Source organism: Varanus komodoensis, unplaced genomic scaffold (genome assembly GCF_004798865.1).
Source record: "Varanus komodoensis strain SLA01 unplaced genomic scaffold, ASM479886v1 scaffold38, whole genome shotgun sequence".
In the NCBI taxonomy this organism is placed as follows: Eukaryota; Metazoa; Chordata; class Lepidosauria; order Squamata; family Varanidae; genus Varanus; species Varanus komodoensis.
The window spans coordinates 4744315-4761060 of NW_025335909.1; the positions used below are offsets into that span (position 1 = coordinate 4744315).

The following is a 16746-nucleotide window of genomic DNA, read 5'->3' on the forward strand; positions in this document are numbered from 1 at the left end:
TTGGCTGTTACTCTTTTGTAACTTGTCCATTTGTAAATTCTTTTTACTGTTTATACATACTTTTCAGACTGCCTTTCTTTTGTAATTGATGGAAGGTTTATAATATGAATGATCAAAGCTTTTCCCCATTGTGTCTTCAAAAAATATAATGTAAATTCCTGTAAAATAATCTAGCGTGCTAGATTTATGAATTAAAGAAAAATACTGGCCTAAATTTGTGGTAAAGTATTGTGTGGGCGTGTGCATGTGTACAGTTGTTCATGTGTAAAATATTTTATATAAATAAATTTGATATTTTGTAGAAGGGCTTGTCTTTGCCTCTGAATTCACAATTTAGGCAGTAGAAGCAAACTCACATTAGTCCATTTGAATGCACCAGAATATATAGAGAATTGCCTTTGAGAGGGGAAAAAAATATTTCCAGAACTTCACTTTCTGCAGTAGATAGGGTATCCCTTAATAGAAAAGTAGACTTAATAATAGGCAAAACATTTTGCTTATTTTCTCATTACTATGGATGAAAATTTTAAATAGAATTATTCAAAAAAATTCTACATAAAAAATTGAAACAAATGATAAACCATTTTATTCTCAAGCAGGAACCAGAATCCAGTGTTCAAAAACGCAATTTGTCTTTGCCAACAGAATTAAAATTAACCTGGCTCGTAACGAAGTCACAAGAAATACAGTGACATTATAATATCTGGTAAGTGAAACAGAATTAACATAATGAAGCCAAAGTATAGAATTTAAGTTGATACCTCAAAGACAGAAAGACATTTCAGGGTTTAAGCTTCGTCCCACTCTGCATGTCATCCTCTGCTGTGGAGTCACAGGTAGTAGAGATTCTCGGAGAGGGACAAGTTTGGCTCTCTGTGAATGCTTTGTCCCACAAGGAAAGCCAGTTTATGGGCATACTGGCAAGGTGCAGGCACTCGGATGACTCCCTAGGGAGAAGAATATGTCATGTGCCAGCTTGTTCGTGGCTGTTCTTAAAATTATCCTATTAAGGAATGTGCATCAAGCTGATTCGGTCACACGAAGCAGATCCGTTCTGGGGTTTCCATGCTCTTGTGGAACAAGGATGATGCCACATAACAGCCTCGAGCTCAAAGGTTCAATGTACAAAATGGCCGTAAAACGCATCTGGCCTGTGCCACAACAAACAATGAATTGATCAGCCCACAAATTGTCGTTATACATGCAAACTGGGTCATGGGCACATTCAGTCACCCTCTCAATAGAAACCTATCTAGCACCATTTCCGCTGCTACGTCACCCATGGAAGGGGATCCAATCGAAGGAATTGCTAGAATCCAGAGAGCTAGACGTATTTCTGATTCCTTATGTTGCATCCAACTCTGGAACCAGGTTTTCTTTAAGTCCGTGCCTTGGAATGTCAGTAAAAGTTTATAAGGTCCTTTGGGGTCACCCCCATTCAGAACTGAAAGCCTCTCAAGCCAGACTTTCAAACCCAATCAGCGGGAGGGAGAGCGAGAGAGAGAGGCAGTCCAGTATACTTATGGTCAACAGAATTAGGAGTTAAGCCTTGGGGAGGGCCTAGAGGCAGTCATGCTTTTCCCACTTCCAGGGGGGCCCTGTGCCCCAACCCCTATGAATATGGAGGGCCACAAGCACTTACCGGCCAGTTGTAATACATATGACAGAGTTTGTATGTTAGCCGCTGCATGTAGTCCGGCTTCAGTGAACTGCTGTCATAGATGACGTTGTAGTGGGTTGGTGAGACTGTGCCACTTTTCACCGACTGGCTCACAATGAAGAAATCGTACCTATGGGGGAGGACAAGCTAAGCTGGACAAGCTAGAGCCTCTGCACTGCCCCCGCCCCCCAGACTTCCTATCAGAAGCATCCTTTATAAGCTAATTTTCATGTTGTTTTAATGGTTTTTACTGATGTATTGTTGTTTTACAGACAGCTTTATCCTCAGTGCATGATGGCCTGGATAGCCAGATTTTCACCTAGTCCAAACACTGAATGGTCTGGGAGCATCTGATTCCATACCACTGCTTAAGCCAACAGTGTAGGTCCAACCACACTGGAAATCGAAAGAGCGGAGCTCATAAGGTAATTTCCCCAGTTGTTCTGGTTGTCCTCTGGATTTGTTGAAATGCAATTTCCCCAGTGCTAAACTGAGCAAAGTACTCCAAATGATCCATCGCCAAACCTTTTCTTGCCTCGGCCTAAGAGATCCAAGTACTGCGTTGACACGTTTTGCAGCCATACAACAGAGCTGAGACACATCAGCCCAGGGCGGCTTCCCAAAGGTCTTTACATTAGACCACAAATCGCCTAATCCACTCCCATATCCTCAGGTGAGGGGATCCACCCTCGAGCATGATGAAAGGTCCCCTATTTTGTCAAGTGTGCAGCAGAGTTGGCGCTGTAAAGCTATCTACACCTCATCCACTTCAGCACTGGCCCAGCCATCCTGTTCAACAGGCTGCCTACACCATTTCCCTCCATCACCGCAAACATTAGCTTCCAAAAAAGCAGTGCTCATTGTTTGTGAGTTCTTTCCTCCTTCCTTGCATGGCCTGGGAGCTCAGTTGCTGCTCCGGTTCCACAGCTTCAAACCTCTCCTCAAGGGCAAACAGCAGCAACTAAGAGTCCAACCCCGGAACCACCCTGGTCAGACAGAAGCAAGATGGACAAGGTACGAAAGGAAAAAGGCTCGTGGATGATGATGCCAGCCCAGAGCCTCACAACCCAGGAGCAGAGTGGAAGAGAAACCGGGTGGACATGTGCTGCTGTTAAAATAGTTGATGTAAACAATGCTTTTTGATGCTCAGACAACATGCAGACTATAGCGCCAATTCAACCCCTTAATATGCACAAGCCAAAATTCTTCCACTGAAAAGAGATGTGTTTTTGGTATTAACTTACCACTCTGGTCTGGTCACTTCTACATCAATAACTGTGCCAGGTGGCGGATTCTGAAGTCTTCCATCAATCTGAGCAAAGAATCTGTTGTTCACACGCTTCTTTACCACAATCACTGTTAGTTTAGGGCTTGAAAAGATCACATTAGAGTTATATTACTAAAACAGACAAGATTTTGGCATGCATATTCCAACAAGATGGAAAGTACAAGCAAGAGAAGTGTTTTTGCTGATGCGAATAGCCTCTGTTATTCTTGAAGAATCAGGCTGCGTTCAAAGAAAGCATACAAATAAAAACCGAACGAATGTAACTCAACCAAGTTATGCAAAGATATTCAATTGTCAGCCGACTGCAACCGAAACAGCCTTGCTTCACCAAAGGCTTGACAATGTGAAATAAGTAAATATGAAACAGCAACTTAATATGCTTTGTTTCAGCTCTTTAAATAAAGCATTTACAAAAAAATCCCTGCAACATGCGGAGAAGATATAAGCTCAAAATACTCACCAGCTGAGTATTTCGAGTGGTTCCTGCCACTCAGGCTTTTAACAGGTTCAGTATCGGCATCATGTCTGGCCCAGAAAATCAGGCAACGGCAATTCTCCCAAAGGCTACTGCGCTCTATATGGCTGCAGCCTCCAAATCAAAGTCTCCTTAACAGTGAGTTATCAATGAGCCAGGAGCTTTCAAGCTTTGATGCCCCACTGCTTTCTCTAGCATTCCAAGACTGGCATGCTGCTTTAGCCAATGAGAAGTAGATCAGTGAGACTTTACCTGGAATAAGTCGACCTAAAGGAGCGGCCTTTCATGGAGTCATTCCATGCCATTTACTTCCTGCATCATCAGATTGCTAACTTACCAGTAGTCTTTCCCAACTGTTTTCAGGCACTCCAAGATCTGAGGAACTTCATAGCTAACCAAGGTTTTCAGCTGACCATCTCCAACACCATCTCGATAGACAATAATTCGAGAGGGCATGTGGTTGTTGTGGGTATACCAAGTCCTTAATGCAGCTTTGAGAGAAAACACCAATTTAATAGTACTCAAGTGTAAACTTTCTGTGTATGAGAGAGTTCTCTTCAAAGAATGCCCTTGCTCACAACTGCTACTCCTGGCTATCAGTTCCGGACTTTATTTGTATCCTTATTCTCTTGCGTTTTGAAAGCGGACTAATTAAGGTCAAACCGGTTCCACAGACACATCAGACCCACCTTCAAAATCCAATGCAACTTCCAATAAAAAGATTCCCATGTTTGCCATTCACCATGAACACTTTTCTGGTAGAAAACACCTGAACTTTTAGCAGCGATGCAGATTCACCATGAACAACCTGCTATCATGACTCTCCATTAAGCAAACATTTCTAGCCAAACTCATCTCCCCTCAGCCTCCTGCACAGCAATCTGCGCTATGTACAAAAGTTTCATTTTCTCAGCTGAAACACTAAACACACTAACTGTGGGATTCTGCCCCCCCCATAAATAACTAAATAAATAAACTGAGCAGGATCCAGCAGCCAGGAATAAATCGGTGGCAAAGTCTGCATAAAACAATAAGCCGACTAGAAGGCCTAGTTCACTATCAACGCTGCCCTTGGGACCGAGCAAGAGCAGCGGTGACACCAAACTTTAAAGAGAACACCCCACACACGCAAGCTGGTGCGAGACACACCCGGCTTACCTTGCAAGCACACTTTGAGTCCATCCACAAGCTCTTGCCCCCGATCCTGAAGCACGCAGCGTGAATACCAGCTATGGAGAGAAAGAAAACTGTATCAGCCTGCAGATGTCCTCCACGGCAAGTGAGAATGAGGAGGTCTGCGTGGCAGTGCGGGCACAGCGCTGCAGGCCCACTAACGAAGACAAGCGAAAGGCGAGAAGGGCGGCATCAACTGCCGTGCCAAGGAACATCCACAGAAGCAACACGTACATGAACGGTTTAAAAAGTCAAGACGATCTTACCGTGTCATCCCCTGATTCAAGCTAGCAACAAATCCCGCTATTGACCGACGGCCAGCAGTGGTGTCATGATAGCAGTCGATTCCCACAACCATGAGCTGTTTCAACTGGATTGCATGAGAGAGAGAGAGCGTGAGCTGCAACCTCCAAACATGCAGGCAGCACACAAGTCCCCCGCAGATTTATAAAGGCAGCTCTTGCACTCAGAAGTCACCTTCTGCTTCAGTCAGTCAGAACACAAATCTATGGGCCCTTAGTCCGTCTAGCTGGCCAGCTCCACCCTTGGCCACCTGCTCCCAGGCCAAGGCTAGGCCTCGGACCCCCTCCCTGTGCCCGCACAGCCACACAGGAACGACCACGCCAGCCATGGCTTTAAGACTGCAAGGCTGAGTTCGGCACACAAGCTCAAACAAGGCTGACTGCCGTCGATTACTCCTAAACTGTTCAACCCGATTTTGTTCTTGTAAACTACACAGCTCTGCTAAGAATAAGATGTCATAACTCCTTCGTGCTCGATATTTACGCAGCGTATTTGGCAATCCTACCCAGCCAAACGTAAGAAAAAAGTACTTCTGCAGGGGTGTGCGAAAAATCCCTTACTGGTATCTCAACGCTCCAGAGCTCCCCACCCATCTTGCAGTTCATCTGCAGAGCGATTTTTGTGGCTATGGCCATCACTGTCTGGGGCTTGCTGAGCGTGCGCGCGAGCACACACTGGCTCGGGGTGGGGCAGTCTGTGCACAGGTACTTCTTGATTGCATCGTACTTGTCTTTCCGGTTGCTGGACAGGAGGCAGACCACCTTGGGAAAGAAAGAAAGAGAAGGCCTGAACGCACCATGGTTACTTTGGAAAACACTGCACGAGCAAGCCTCCCCCTTACCTTGGGCTCACTGGGCAGTAAAGCATTTTGCTTGCCCGTACTTGGGTCTGGGGCACATGACGAACTCTGGGGCAGTAGCACTGTATGAGTGGGACCCAGTACCCCACTCTTAATCTGGACAGCAAAGTCCAAGAGACCTTTTAGCCCATTTCCCAGGGCATTTTCTGGGGACTTTTAAAAACAGAACTGTGTATCATGCACATTTTTTAATACAGGGAATGAAACTCACGTTCCCCTAGCATGGAGTAGAGAAGCTATGATCATGGCACCAAGGGTCTGAATGATACATTCCGGAAATCTCAGTACGTACCATCTGTGTATCTGAAACAACTTTTTGCTTCAAGGTTCTCAGATAAGCTTCAGTTCTGTCCTCTACTTCAAGCCTATAGAAGAAAGGCCAAAGTTTTCTATTTCACATTTATTCTCGTTCCAACTGAAGGAACTCAAGAACCAAGTCATACAGGAGCGCATAAATCGCTTAACGGTGCATATCTCTTAATCCCAAAGAGACGGTAAAGTATTCCATGTTGAGATAATAAGCCAAATAATAGCCACTCAGATGGCAATAAGGATGCAATTTCCTAAACATGGCCATAATTTTAAAGAAGCATACACATTGGAAATTTTGTCAGGTACCATGTGTGCTTGACTTTCCTTGATTTACCCTGCCTAGTAGCCTTTCAGAAAACAAGGTAATACCTAGATAATAACATGGTCTTTATAATACTTACATTACCGCTTTGTTCATTTGTATGCCCATTGCCGGTGTGACTTTGAAGAGGTTCTGCACTAGTGTATTAGCAGCGTCGTAGTTTCGGCGGGTGTATATTAGCAGCCAGTTATCCAGCGGCTTTACACTAATGAGAGGAGCTCCCCTGGTTTCCTTAGACCAGTCCGCAAATAGCGGATTGTAGTCAAACTGTCAAAAAAAAAAAAAAAAAAAAAAAAGGAACATTCTGGAGTAAGCATCTGGCATCTCACAACAGCTGTCACATGCCGTTCCTCGGCCATGTGTTCTGCTCATGTTTTATTTATTTATTTAGAATATTTATATGCCGTCCTGTCGCGAAGGCCTCAGGACGGCTTACATAGATAAAATAATATAACACAAATGAATTACAGATCCACACTGGCTGCAGTTAAAAACATTTAAACCAATATTAAAAGTTATTAAAATATTGCTGGAATAAAAAGGTCTTAACCTGGCGCCGAGCAACAAATAACGATGGTGCCAGGTGGACGCTGTTTTAAAATGCATTTTGTGAATTACAATTTGCTTACCACTTTTCCTGCCTGATGGATCTTTTCTGACTGAACAACTCGTCCCGAGAAGGAAAGCAAATTGGATTCAAAGCTTAAACCCCAGTCACGGAGCTCCTTCTGAACATTATCATCTCTGTTCAATTACAGAAACAAAAGTCAAGGCAATGCAGTTCAGGCCATTGTTCAAGCTGAACAACATTCTCCAGACTACCACTGGATCGCAGCCTAGTTAATTACTAAAAAAAAAAGAAAAGCTTCCAATCAGCAGGAAGAGCAGTAACATACTTGTTCATGTAATCAATGAGTCTCCCAACTTCACGCATTCTTTGCTCTGGTGCCAGTCTTGTATGGGCAGATAAATCTTTCATCACAGTGAAATCACTTCGCATCTTGTCAGTAAGCCCTACAAATACGAAAGACGTATTTCTATCAAGCAAGCATAGTGCCCAACAGAAGCCATTCTATAGCCTTCTTCGCTGACCCATGAGCTAACTGACACAAGTTCACAAGCTTCCCCACCCCAAACGGCCGTTTCATTACCCAACCGCGAGACACACAGTACTGGATGAATGTGAAAGCCTTTTCAATATACTGAACCTGTGAGGTAGCACAGCTCAGGTATAAGTATTGCCGGTCCTATTATGCCACCTTCTGGGCCTCTCTTCCTCTTGGGCTGACTGATCAAAACCGGCTGATTCAAGTCAGTGATTTCTTGGCTGTATTGCTGTATTGAAAGCACAAAAGACGCTGGTTTTTGTTCTGTACAGCTTTGGATGAGTAAGTCAGAAGCTGCTTCATGCTACAGAAATGCAAGGGCCACGCCTCTGCCAACCTTACGGAAGGCTGGAAAGAGCTGCTGCACTCTGGAACGTAGGGAATTGGATGTGGCATGTCAAGTGCATTAGAACCCACACTGCTGAAAAGAGGAGTATTGATTAAAAACAACAAGGCTTCCTTTCCATCTCAGGATAAATCCAGTCGATCGTTGTTTCTTTCCTACCAAACCAAGTCCCTTGCAGTAACTCGCAGCTGTGCTAGGATTCCTCCAAAAAGTCAAGTGAAATTCAGTCATTTAAAAAGCTCCAGATACCACAGCCAACACTGTTCAGTTTTAATGCACTGCAGCCAGCTCTGATCCTCTGAGACAGAACAAGTTACTAGGTCCACATAAAAAGCACAATCATATCCAGATTACCCCCCAAACAATTCAGCTTTTCCTGCCTCTGCTACACTGCTTTGCTGACTCAAAGATGTGGTAACCAGCATCTGCCCACAGCCCATATTGCATTGGCAATTATAATCCCATGCATTTTTAAATAGTGCAACAAGAAAAGCCCGTCTAATCTTGCTTGCCATGCTGTATGTTTCCAATTGCCTTAAACTGTTTAATAAACTTAAAGGAAATGAAGCTCACCACACTTCAATACTATTTCATACCATTTTGTAATAGTCCACGAAACTGATTTCAGATCCATCTGCTTTCTTGAAAAAATCTTGAGGATTGGAATCCCAATCAATGTCATCGACCCGGTACGTTTTGTTGTTGTACCTGTACAAATTTTAAAAAATTTTCTTATCCTTGCCTCCATTTTAACAATATCTTAATTTGTTAACCACTGACATTGAGGAACTGGGAAACTATACCACCTTATTTTATATCAACAGGGAGGCACCTCTGGTGCTTTGCCTCTTGCTTCTACAATGCTGGTCTTCTGGTCCCTCACTGGGCTGAGGCAAACCTCTCCCCACCAACCAATTTTAATGTGTTTTTGAAGAAAAAATGGCCAGAACATTAAAACTCCTTTGAGAAATGAGGACTAAAAAGAAATGGAACTCTGAAAGGGAAAAAAAACCTTTGGAATTAAGCAGGCGCATAATGGGAGATGTTCCGCAAGAGGACCACCAATTTTGAGCCTCTTGAGCAAGTGGGAAGGATCGGTGGATCTCTTCCTTCACCAGGTCAGAACTAACCTAAACCAGGACACAGGAGGATATGAGCAATGTTAGGAAAAGCATTCCAAGTTAGCATGACAACGCCAGCTTAGCAACGGAGTCATAAACAGGATTAAGGTCAAGATAAAGGTATTTTATCTTTCAAACTGGGTCGAAAAGGACACGAGGTGGCAGTCACCTTCCTGAGGTCCAGCAGGGCTGGCTCTGGTCAGAAATTGGAGTGGAGACACTAAATGGGAATTTCCTGACTTTCACAGAAGACAAAAGGTGCAATTTAAACATGGACCCAAAATTAAGCTATCTGAAAGGAAGAGATTTTCATGCAGCAAGGTTTGTGAACATGCTTTGATTAGGCCTTACCAGAAGAGAACGTTAGACTGCATTTCAGTAATTCCTTGTTCCCTCAAGGGAATTCCTTACTTAGGTCTTCAGACCAGTTGTTTGCTTTTTTAAAAAACAGGACCATACAGAGGTAGGACGTTTATGTACGGTTTCATAGTATCATATAATAAAAACAAACTCATCCCCTCCCTGCATGGCCATCTTTAGGCAGCCACCAAAACACTGTGCTGGCACAAAGGAATCCAGGGATCTCCAAAGTACCGATCAGAGACTGAGCATGCTGATGGGAGTGGGGGGGGGGGGGTGAAAATGGAGTGGATGGAAGCTTGAACATGGAGGATTCCATGCAAACATTTTGCCACAGGTCCCAGGTGTTGCAACACTGAATGCCACCCACAATAAAGCAGCTGTTTACCAACGGGACCTGCCTGCCTACCGCCTAGATGACAGGAGGAACTGCACGCGCTTTGGCTCAGTCAGCTCCAAGAAGAACGAAATTATCCAAAAGCCTTGCCTTGTAAGAACAATCAGTCCGATCAGCTCTTTAGCACACATCTCCCGGAACCTCAGCTCTCCCACTTGCTGGTACATGGAGTACATAAAATCCAGAACCGTTTCGCTCCTGAGAACTTTGTGGCTCACATCTGTGCACAGCATGATGCTCGTTTCATACTGCAGGATGGAGGTTGTGAAGCCTGGCCAAATCATCAGCCTGCCACAGAAAGACGACAAATTCAAAGCGGCGTCGCATGGCACAAACGGCCTCAGTATTTTAAAAGCAGCCTCATTCCAAGTTAAGTTTTGAGAGCAGCGGTTCATTTTCAGTTACCAGCGTTATTTTCAACATTTGCAATTCAATTACTAGATCACTCAACAGAACGCCTACTGGGTTCACTATTCACTTCCAGAACAAATGCACATTTTTTTACATTGCCCCTTTTACGTTACCAAGAAGTTACTTATCTAAGGTCATAAGCCAACACTGTTTTACTTTTGGAATCCCAAATCCTTACAGAATAAAGCACAGCTGTCCTCACCATCAGTCCCCAAGACACACATTCATTAACCATTTCCAGAATTTTCTAAACAGGCTTCAAGAGAAACAAACTTTGTTCCACCAGTGACTTCAGGGTCTCCCTAAAAGCCTGCAACAATGGGGCCTGATGGAGCCCCATGGCAACCCACTGCAGAAAAGGCATAATCTTGCATACCTGGCCACCTGACTGCCCGAAAAGGTGGGCAAGGGGGAAGTGCAAGTTGAAAATGGGTGACAGTTCAAGTAATTTGGTCCCAGACCATCAAAGGCTTTACAGGCCAAAACCAATAGACCCAGAAGCAGAACGGCTACCTGGTCCAAGACCAGCTGTTTTACCAAACCAAACCAAACCAAACCAAACCAAACCAAACCAAACCAAACCAAACCAAACCACCTGCACCTTGTCTCGATCAAGCTGCCCCATCCACCCAAAAGCAGCCTCCACACACTGGCTCAGGAGCACCACAGCCTCCCTGGGATGCACAGGCAGGAGCAAGAAGCAGCGTGCAGGAGACACGACTCCCCAAAAGCCCTTCCGCCCCACTTCCTCACCTGTGCTTAGGGACGTTGATGGGGTCATTTGGATTGTAATAATTCCGTCCAATCTGCTGCAGATTCATTATTTTCAACAGTCTGGAAAAGATGCAAAGCTGGAGTGTTTCAGGTCATCCTGCTGTTACCAATCCACAGTGTGCCAGACGAGAAACTGGCCCTGCCATGGCTTGGCTAAGGATCTCCCCCTACAAGTCTCTGTTCTCCTGTCTAGGGCACCCTCCAGATAGGATGGGCTACATCTCTCGTAACTTCCAGACAATTCAGTCAAGGGCCATGCCACCTGGGAATTACAGGGTCTGTGGTCCAACAAGGCCGGAGAGTGCCAGGTTGGGATGGGCTGGACTAGGGAACCATGCTGCAGGTCAGTAAGAGTGGTCTAAAACCACATATACTGCCACAAGACCCGATTTCCCAGGCAACAAAAGACCCTGGCACATGGCCACACCTCCTTGCCTCAAAATGACCCTCGAGAGGCACCTCATGCATTCCAATGCAGCTCCACAGTACTGCTCTGGATATTCACCACCACTCCCCCCCCCCACACACACACGCACGCGCGAACAGAGGGGATTTCTCAACGGCTCTCTGCTCCGAATATTGCCAGATCTTTAGCCACAGCATGTCAATGGCCCTCTTAAAGATCAACCAGCACTGACTGAGCACAAGCTGCAGCCATGGAGCCTGAGGGGGGCTTCCTCCAGCGGAAGAGCTAAGGATGATCCCTCTGACCTGCTGAGGGGGAGCAACTCACTCTGAGACGCCTTTTCTCCATGGCAGGAGCTTGAAAGGTTTTAGAATAAACTTGGTGGCACTTTGGCACTTAAAAAAAAACCTGACTCTTAAATACAAGGAACACATACATATTGACTCCTATGTGCTAATATCCCATTGGTATTTATTCAACAAAAATCTATGAATGGAAAGCCAACCTTCTAAAAATGATGTTGTAGAACTGTAAGCATGTCGGTGATGTGGACGGCAGCTCGTTTGTTAGAGTAATGGCGATTTTCACAGTCTCCCCCTGCCGGGTCTGACTGAACACTTCAGTCACCTGAGAAAATTAACAGCAGTTGCATTTAAACTCTCAGAGCCATGTGCTTTGAGCAACTGAACAATTCTAAAGCAGTCTTTTTGGGCGTTATAGTCCAAAATATCAGGCTGGGGAAATAGCACGGGAATCGCTTTGATCCCTTCGAGTGATGCAACACTCAAGGGCAAACAATCTACAGTTCTCCAGCCACAAACCTGTCACCTTTCCCATCTCAAAGAGTCCAGAGTCTTTCTCTGCTGATTTGAACTCTCTCTCTCTCTCTCTCTCTCTCTCTCTCTCTCAGTCTCTCTCTCTCGCGCGCGCGCACGCACACACACACACACACACAGAGCAAAGGATAATTCGGAAGGATTGCTATGTAGCCAACTCTGTATGCCTGCCTGTTTCAACAGAACTGAAAGATGCTACCTTGTGTTCCAGTTTTCTGGGCAAGAACAAAATGGTCCCATCGAAGGCGTGTGTTCTTCCAAGCAGGTCCTCATGCTGAAACAGCAAAGCTGTACGAAGACGCCGGGCTTCCATTTGTGGATTGTAGTCAACATGATACTGATACAAAGCCCATTGTGGACGAGAAGTCATCCGAAAATGGTTTGTACTCAGCCTTATTAAAGTGCCTGAAACACCTGAGGAAACACACCCAAGTGCTGTTGGCCACTTCTTCACAACAGATACATTTCAACAGCTTTGCAACCGACTGGATCTAGTTATTTGTAAAGAAACACTCCTGAAACAGATCACTGGAACATTCCATGGTGGTTCTCTCCAGTTTAGTGGAACAGCCATACAATAATGAATTAAGTCACCAAATGCCAGGAAGTCAGAGATCACATGACCCACATTTTGGAATTGTTTGGTGTTGCAATATTCCTCCGGTATCATCCTGTGCCTGAGCTGGAGATTAATCATAACTGGAGTCCATAAGGGCAAGAAAAAGAGGGAGGAAGGTAAGGCCTCCCTGATTAGGCCTGGCTTTAGCTCGAGTACAAGAGAGAGGGGACTGAGTTCAGAGCATCCCCTCAAAGGCTAGAGTAATTAGCATTTTTAAGACATGGGTCTGGGGCTTTATTTCTTCATCAGCTTTTATTGTTGGTAAGCTTGGGCAGCTTCCCTATCACAGCCATGATCAGAAAGAACAAACAGTAAAGAGAAAACTTGGCAAATAAAAAAATGTAATGTTTTCGAGCGACGATCAGGATTAAACCGTTTCACACATAAAAGCAGCTAATAATGGGTGTAAAACCTGAGAAAGGCCAAGTAATTGCTGGCAAACAGTCTAGCAGCACCAAGAACTAAGTCACAGGATCTGTGCCTTCCTTGGCAGCAGCAGAAATTGACATGTTGTTGGAGGCTTCCTCGTATTATCTCGAAGTAAAATTTAAGAAGACCACCAGAGCACATAGAAGCAATGTTGAATCCTCTCCTTGGTCCCCTTCACCCTCCATCTACTGAGGTCCTCACTGCCAGCTTGGAAATTCAAAGTCTGCCTCAGCAATTAAGCAGGGCAGCTGTTAAATCAAAAAGGAACACCGCATTCGCATTTACCAGCTGAAGAGTTTTACATATTTGACGTATTCTTAAAGACTGCATACCCATTTTGGATTCTTTAACGTGCTCCATTGACTGACGCGTATTTACGCCAAGGTCATGATAGTCTCTCCGACGGCCCCCTCTTTCCCCCAGTGTCATTTCTTGAAAGCCTGCTGAGATCTGAAGTTCTGAAATTTGGAAAGAACAATTATGACTTGTGCTGCCAATAATCTGAAGTCAAACCAAAGCGAGGTTGCCACCCCAGAGTAGCAACAAAGCAATCCTGGCCGACTGATCAGCTCTTTCACTTCAAGTGGCATGTCTTACAATACCGCCACCATTTCCATTGCTACTTAAAGCAAAAGGGCAAGTCTTACAACGATTTAATGTTGTAAGATAAGTGAGAAATCACAGTGCTGACAGAGTCAGTTAAATTATTTAACTACTGTAGGCAAATGAGCCTAAGGAGTATCAGAATGCCAACCTTCAGTTGTATCAAGTCACACAAAATACAGTTATGTCACTGAATTAACTGAGGACTCCGAACTGAACTTTTTCTTCTACACAACCTCAGCAAATACAGGATGACAATAGACATTTTGTCAGGAAACCTTTCTCTTTTGAGAAACTATCCAAATCCAAACCCTGGCTTAATGGTAATGATCTGGGGGAAAGCTTAAATAACGACGCCTTTTAGAAGAGCACGCTTGCTGCCTGACTTACCCTGGGACCTCGGTGCGGCAAACCCCCTTTGCTGCCGCCCACGCCCAGCCAGCTCTCCTTCTGCTGGTGGTATCTCTGGATGAGGTTTATGAGGTCGAGACTGCCCATAGCCCGGGGGCTGACCCTACAACGTTAAACAAAATCAAGGAATGTGAAGCCCCAGGACAGGAAAGACTGGAAAAGGCAGGCACTAAAAAGTGTCAGTCATTATCACTGCTCTTGACTAGATATTTTAAGCAATACTCTTCGCACTTGATAGAAAATACTACTACAGTTGCAGACTAAGCCCAAATATTGGAACATCTTCCAATATTTGCCCTAACTCTGGAGCCTACAAGGCATGCTACTCCTACAACATGGTGGAAAAGTTAAGAAGAACACGCACTTGACACCTTTCACTTCTATCCAAGCCCTCGTTCACAATATTGAACAATTGTTTAGTGTGAGGCCTGAACTGCCAAAAAGGATTTGCAATTATCTGGCAAACCACAGGCTGACACTATGCCTTAAAATGGGCGCTCGGACTATAACATGCTATGGTATCTTGTGCTGACAACACAGTTACAGCTCTTGCTTCCTCCAATCAGCACAAGTGGAATACCAAGAAGATGGAAAATGAAAGTAGAAAAGCGGCTTTAAATCATACTCTGCTTGTACATTTGGAAATCAGAGCCGCAGCTCTAAACATGTCCAAATTCAAACAATGTCTAACTGTGACCTGGTGCTAACAGGATAAGCCTTGTACTTGTGTCATCTCCCTCTCTCTCACTTTGATTTAGCAGAAAGTTAATAGAGGGGGACAGCTTGTAGAGGCCGAAGAACAGCACCTGCTCATGTACTGCCGAAACATAATTGGATGTTCAATTTCAACTGACCCAGTGCAGAGCATCTGAAATGAAACTCTGTCTAGTTACGACAGTCGCAGACTAAGCCCGTATACATTTAGTGAGTTCAATGGCACTCACTCCAAAGTGTTTCACACAGAACTGCAGCCTGTTTATGATCAGGACACAGAAGTAAAGGCTTTGATGTCAATGGGAATTGAAGAGGCAATGCCATTCAACTGAAAAAAAAAAAACCAGTGCCTATCAAAGCCAACAACTGGAAAACAGAAACATCCGACTACCTTCTATCTTAAGCATAAAAATTACAGCGTAAAAATCACGAGAAAAATTACAGAAAGTTTTAATTAAATTATTTTGGTGTGTTAATTCTTATCAACTATCCAAAGAAACATCTGGAAAAGTTTTAAGTGAAGCCTGCTCAAAAGCAAACAGAAATACGCATGACTGCTTCAGAGTTCAAAATGGTGGTATAGAGTCAACACTCACACTGGCAGCTCCCATGGCGGGTGTAGCGATCTCATGGCTATAGGCCCTTCCCCGGGCTCGGGCGCGGGCTCTCCCAGACATCGTCTTCTCAGGAGAACAAGCTGCGATCATGAAACAGAATCCATCACAAATTCCACTGGAGAGAAACATTATCCCCGGAAAGAGAGGATTCAACGAAGCAGAATCGCTTCACATTAGCTCTACGCAAACCACTGGATAGCAGCAAATGGGAAGTCTCAGCACCAGACCAATTTGCTAAGAAACACAACGATGAAGGACCAAACAACACATTGCCCATATTCCCATGTGACATGAGGATACTGAATTTTGGTTGCGAGTTGCGCTTGCACCAGTCCCATCCCATCTGCAAGAGTGGGCCCATCCAGGAATTTAAGGTGTACAATGCATTATCTGAAAGGGGGCTCGTGGCTTTTCATGCAAGCCCCCGCTTGCTCTCATTCAGGAGTCACAGCTCGTTTGTAAGGCAGGCACGGGAAGAGCCACCATTTTGAAGCCACCGTGAGCTTTGAATTCTCACTATGCAGAGCCACTTGGCTATTCCTCCTGGTGAGAAGAGTGAGGTGGGCACAAAGGGGCCCATGCGCACCAGTTCTCGCCTTGCAGATGGTCGTGCCAGGATGCTGGTTTGCAACTGCCAAAGAATGCGGCTGCTCTCAGACAACGTCATGTGCAAAACAGAACATAACTTCTGAGGTTATGCCGCAGAGCTCCAGCAGTGCAACAGCCGCTTCCCCATTTTCCTACAGCAGTCCTCTCACTGTGACACAACCTGTGGGTTTTAATCCCGTGAGGAGAAAATACAAGCACTTCTAACTCGGCCTCAAGTAGCCCGCTCTTCTCCCACTCCAGGTTGTGGGATGTGTTTGCTTTTTTTAAAAAACATGTATCCGTTTATCAAAAGTGCGATGTCAGTAATAGGGTATAACTGATCTTCTACATTATTTTTTAAAAGACTTGATCTTTATAACACCCAAGAGACTACCATTTCATTTTAAAAGTACATGGTTTCATAGATTACTTAACAATTTATCAGCTAGTAACTGAGCAAACATATTAAGAAGCCATCTGCATGTTCAGTAGAACCTCTTAAGTTATGCATATTAATTTCTTTTATCATTTGTGTAGATTTGGTACAGTTCCATATCCAGGTCCTACGGGTATTGTAACACATACTGAATTACTAATCTTACTTTAGAGAACCTCA

The 16746-nt window shown here is 44.6% G+C and overlaps 1 protein-coding gene across 1 annotated transcript; it reads right to left on the reverse strand.

The window, feature by feature from the left end:
• Window positions 1-830: 830 nt before the first annotated feature.
• PIWIL1 (piwi like RNA-mediated gene silencing 1) lies at window positions 831-15602 on the reverse strand. Its single transcript, XM_044440698.1, has 20 exons — window positions 15522-15602; window positions 14191-14314; window positions 13530-13655; window positions 12349-12563; window positions 11819-11940; window positions 10887-10967; window positions 9813-10010; window positions 8441-8552; window positions 7601-7727; window positions 7289-7406; window positions 7022-7136; window positions 6472-6659; window positions 6051-6123; window positions 5460-5660; window positions 4863-4966; window positions 4582-4652; window positions 3761-3914; window positions 2905-3030; window positions 1643-1790; window positions 831-947 (listed from the first exon to the last, which is right to left on the reverse strand). Exons 1-20 carry the CDS (start codon window positions 15600-15602, stop codon window positions 831-833), a joined length of 2601 nt encoding a protein of 866 aa, XP_044296633.1.
• Between the last annotated feature and the right edge of the window lie 1144 nt (window positions 15603-16746).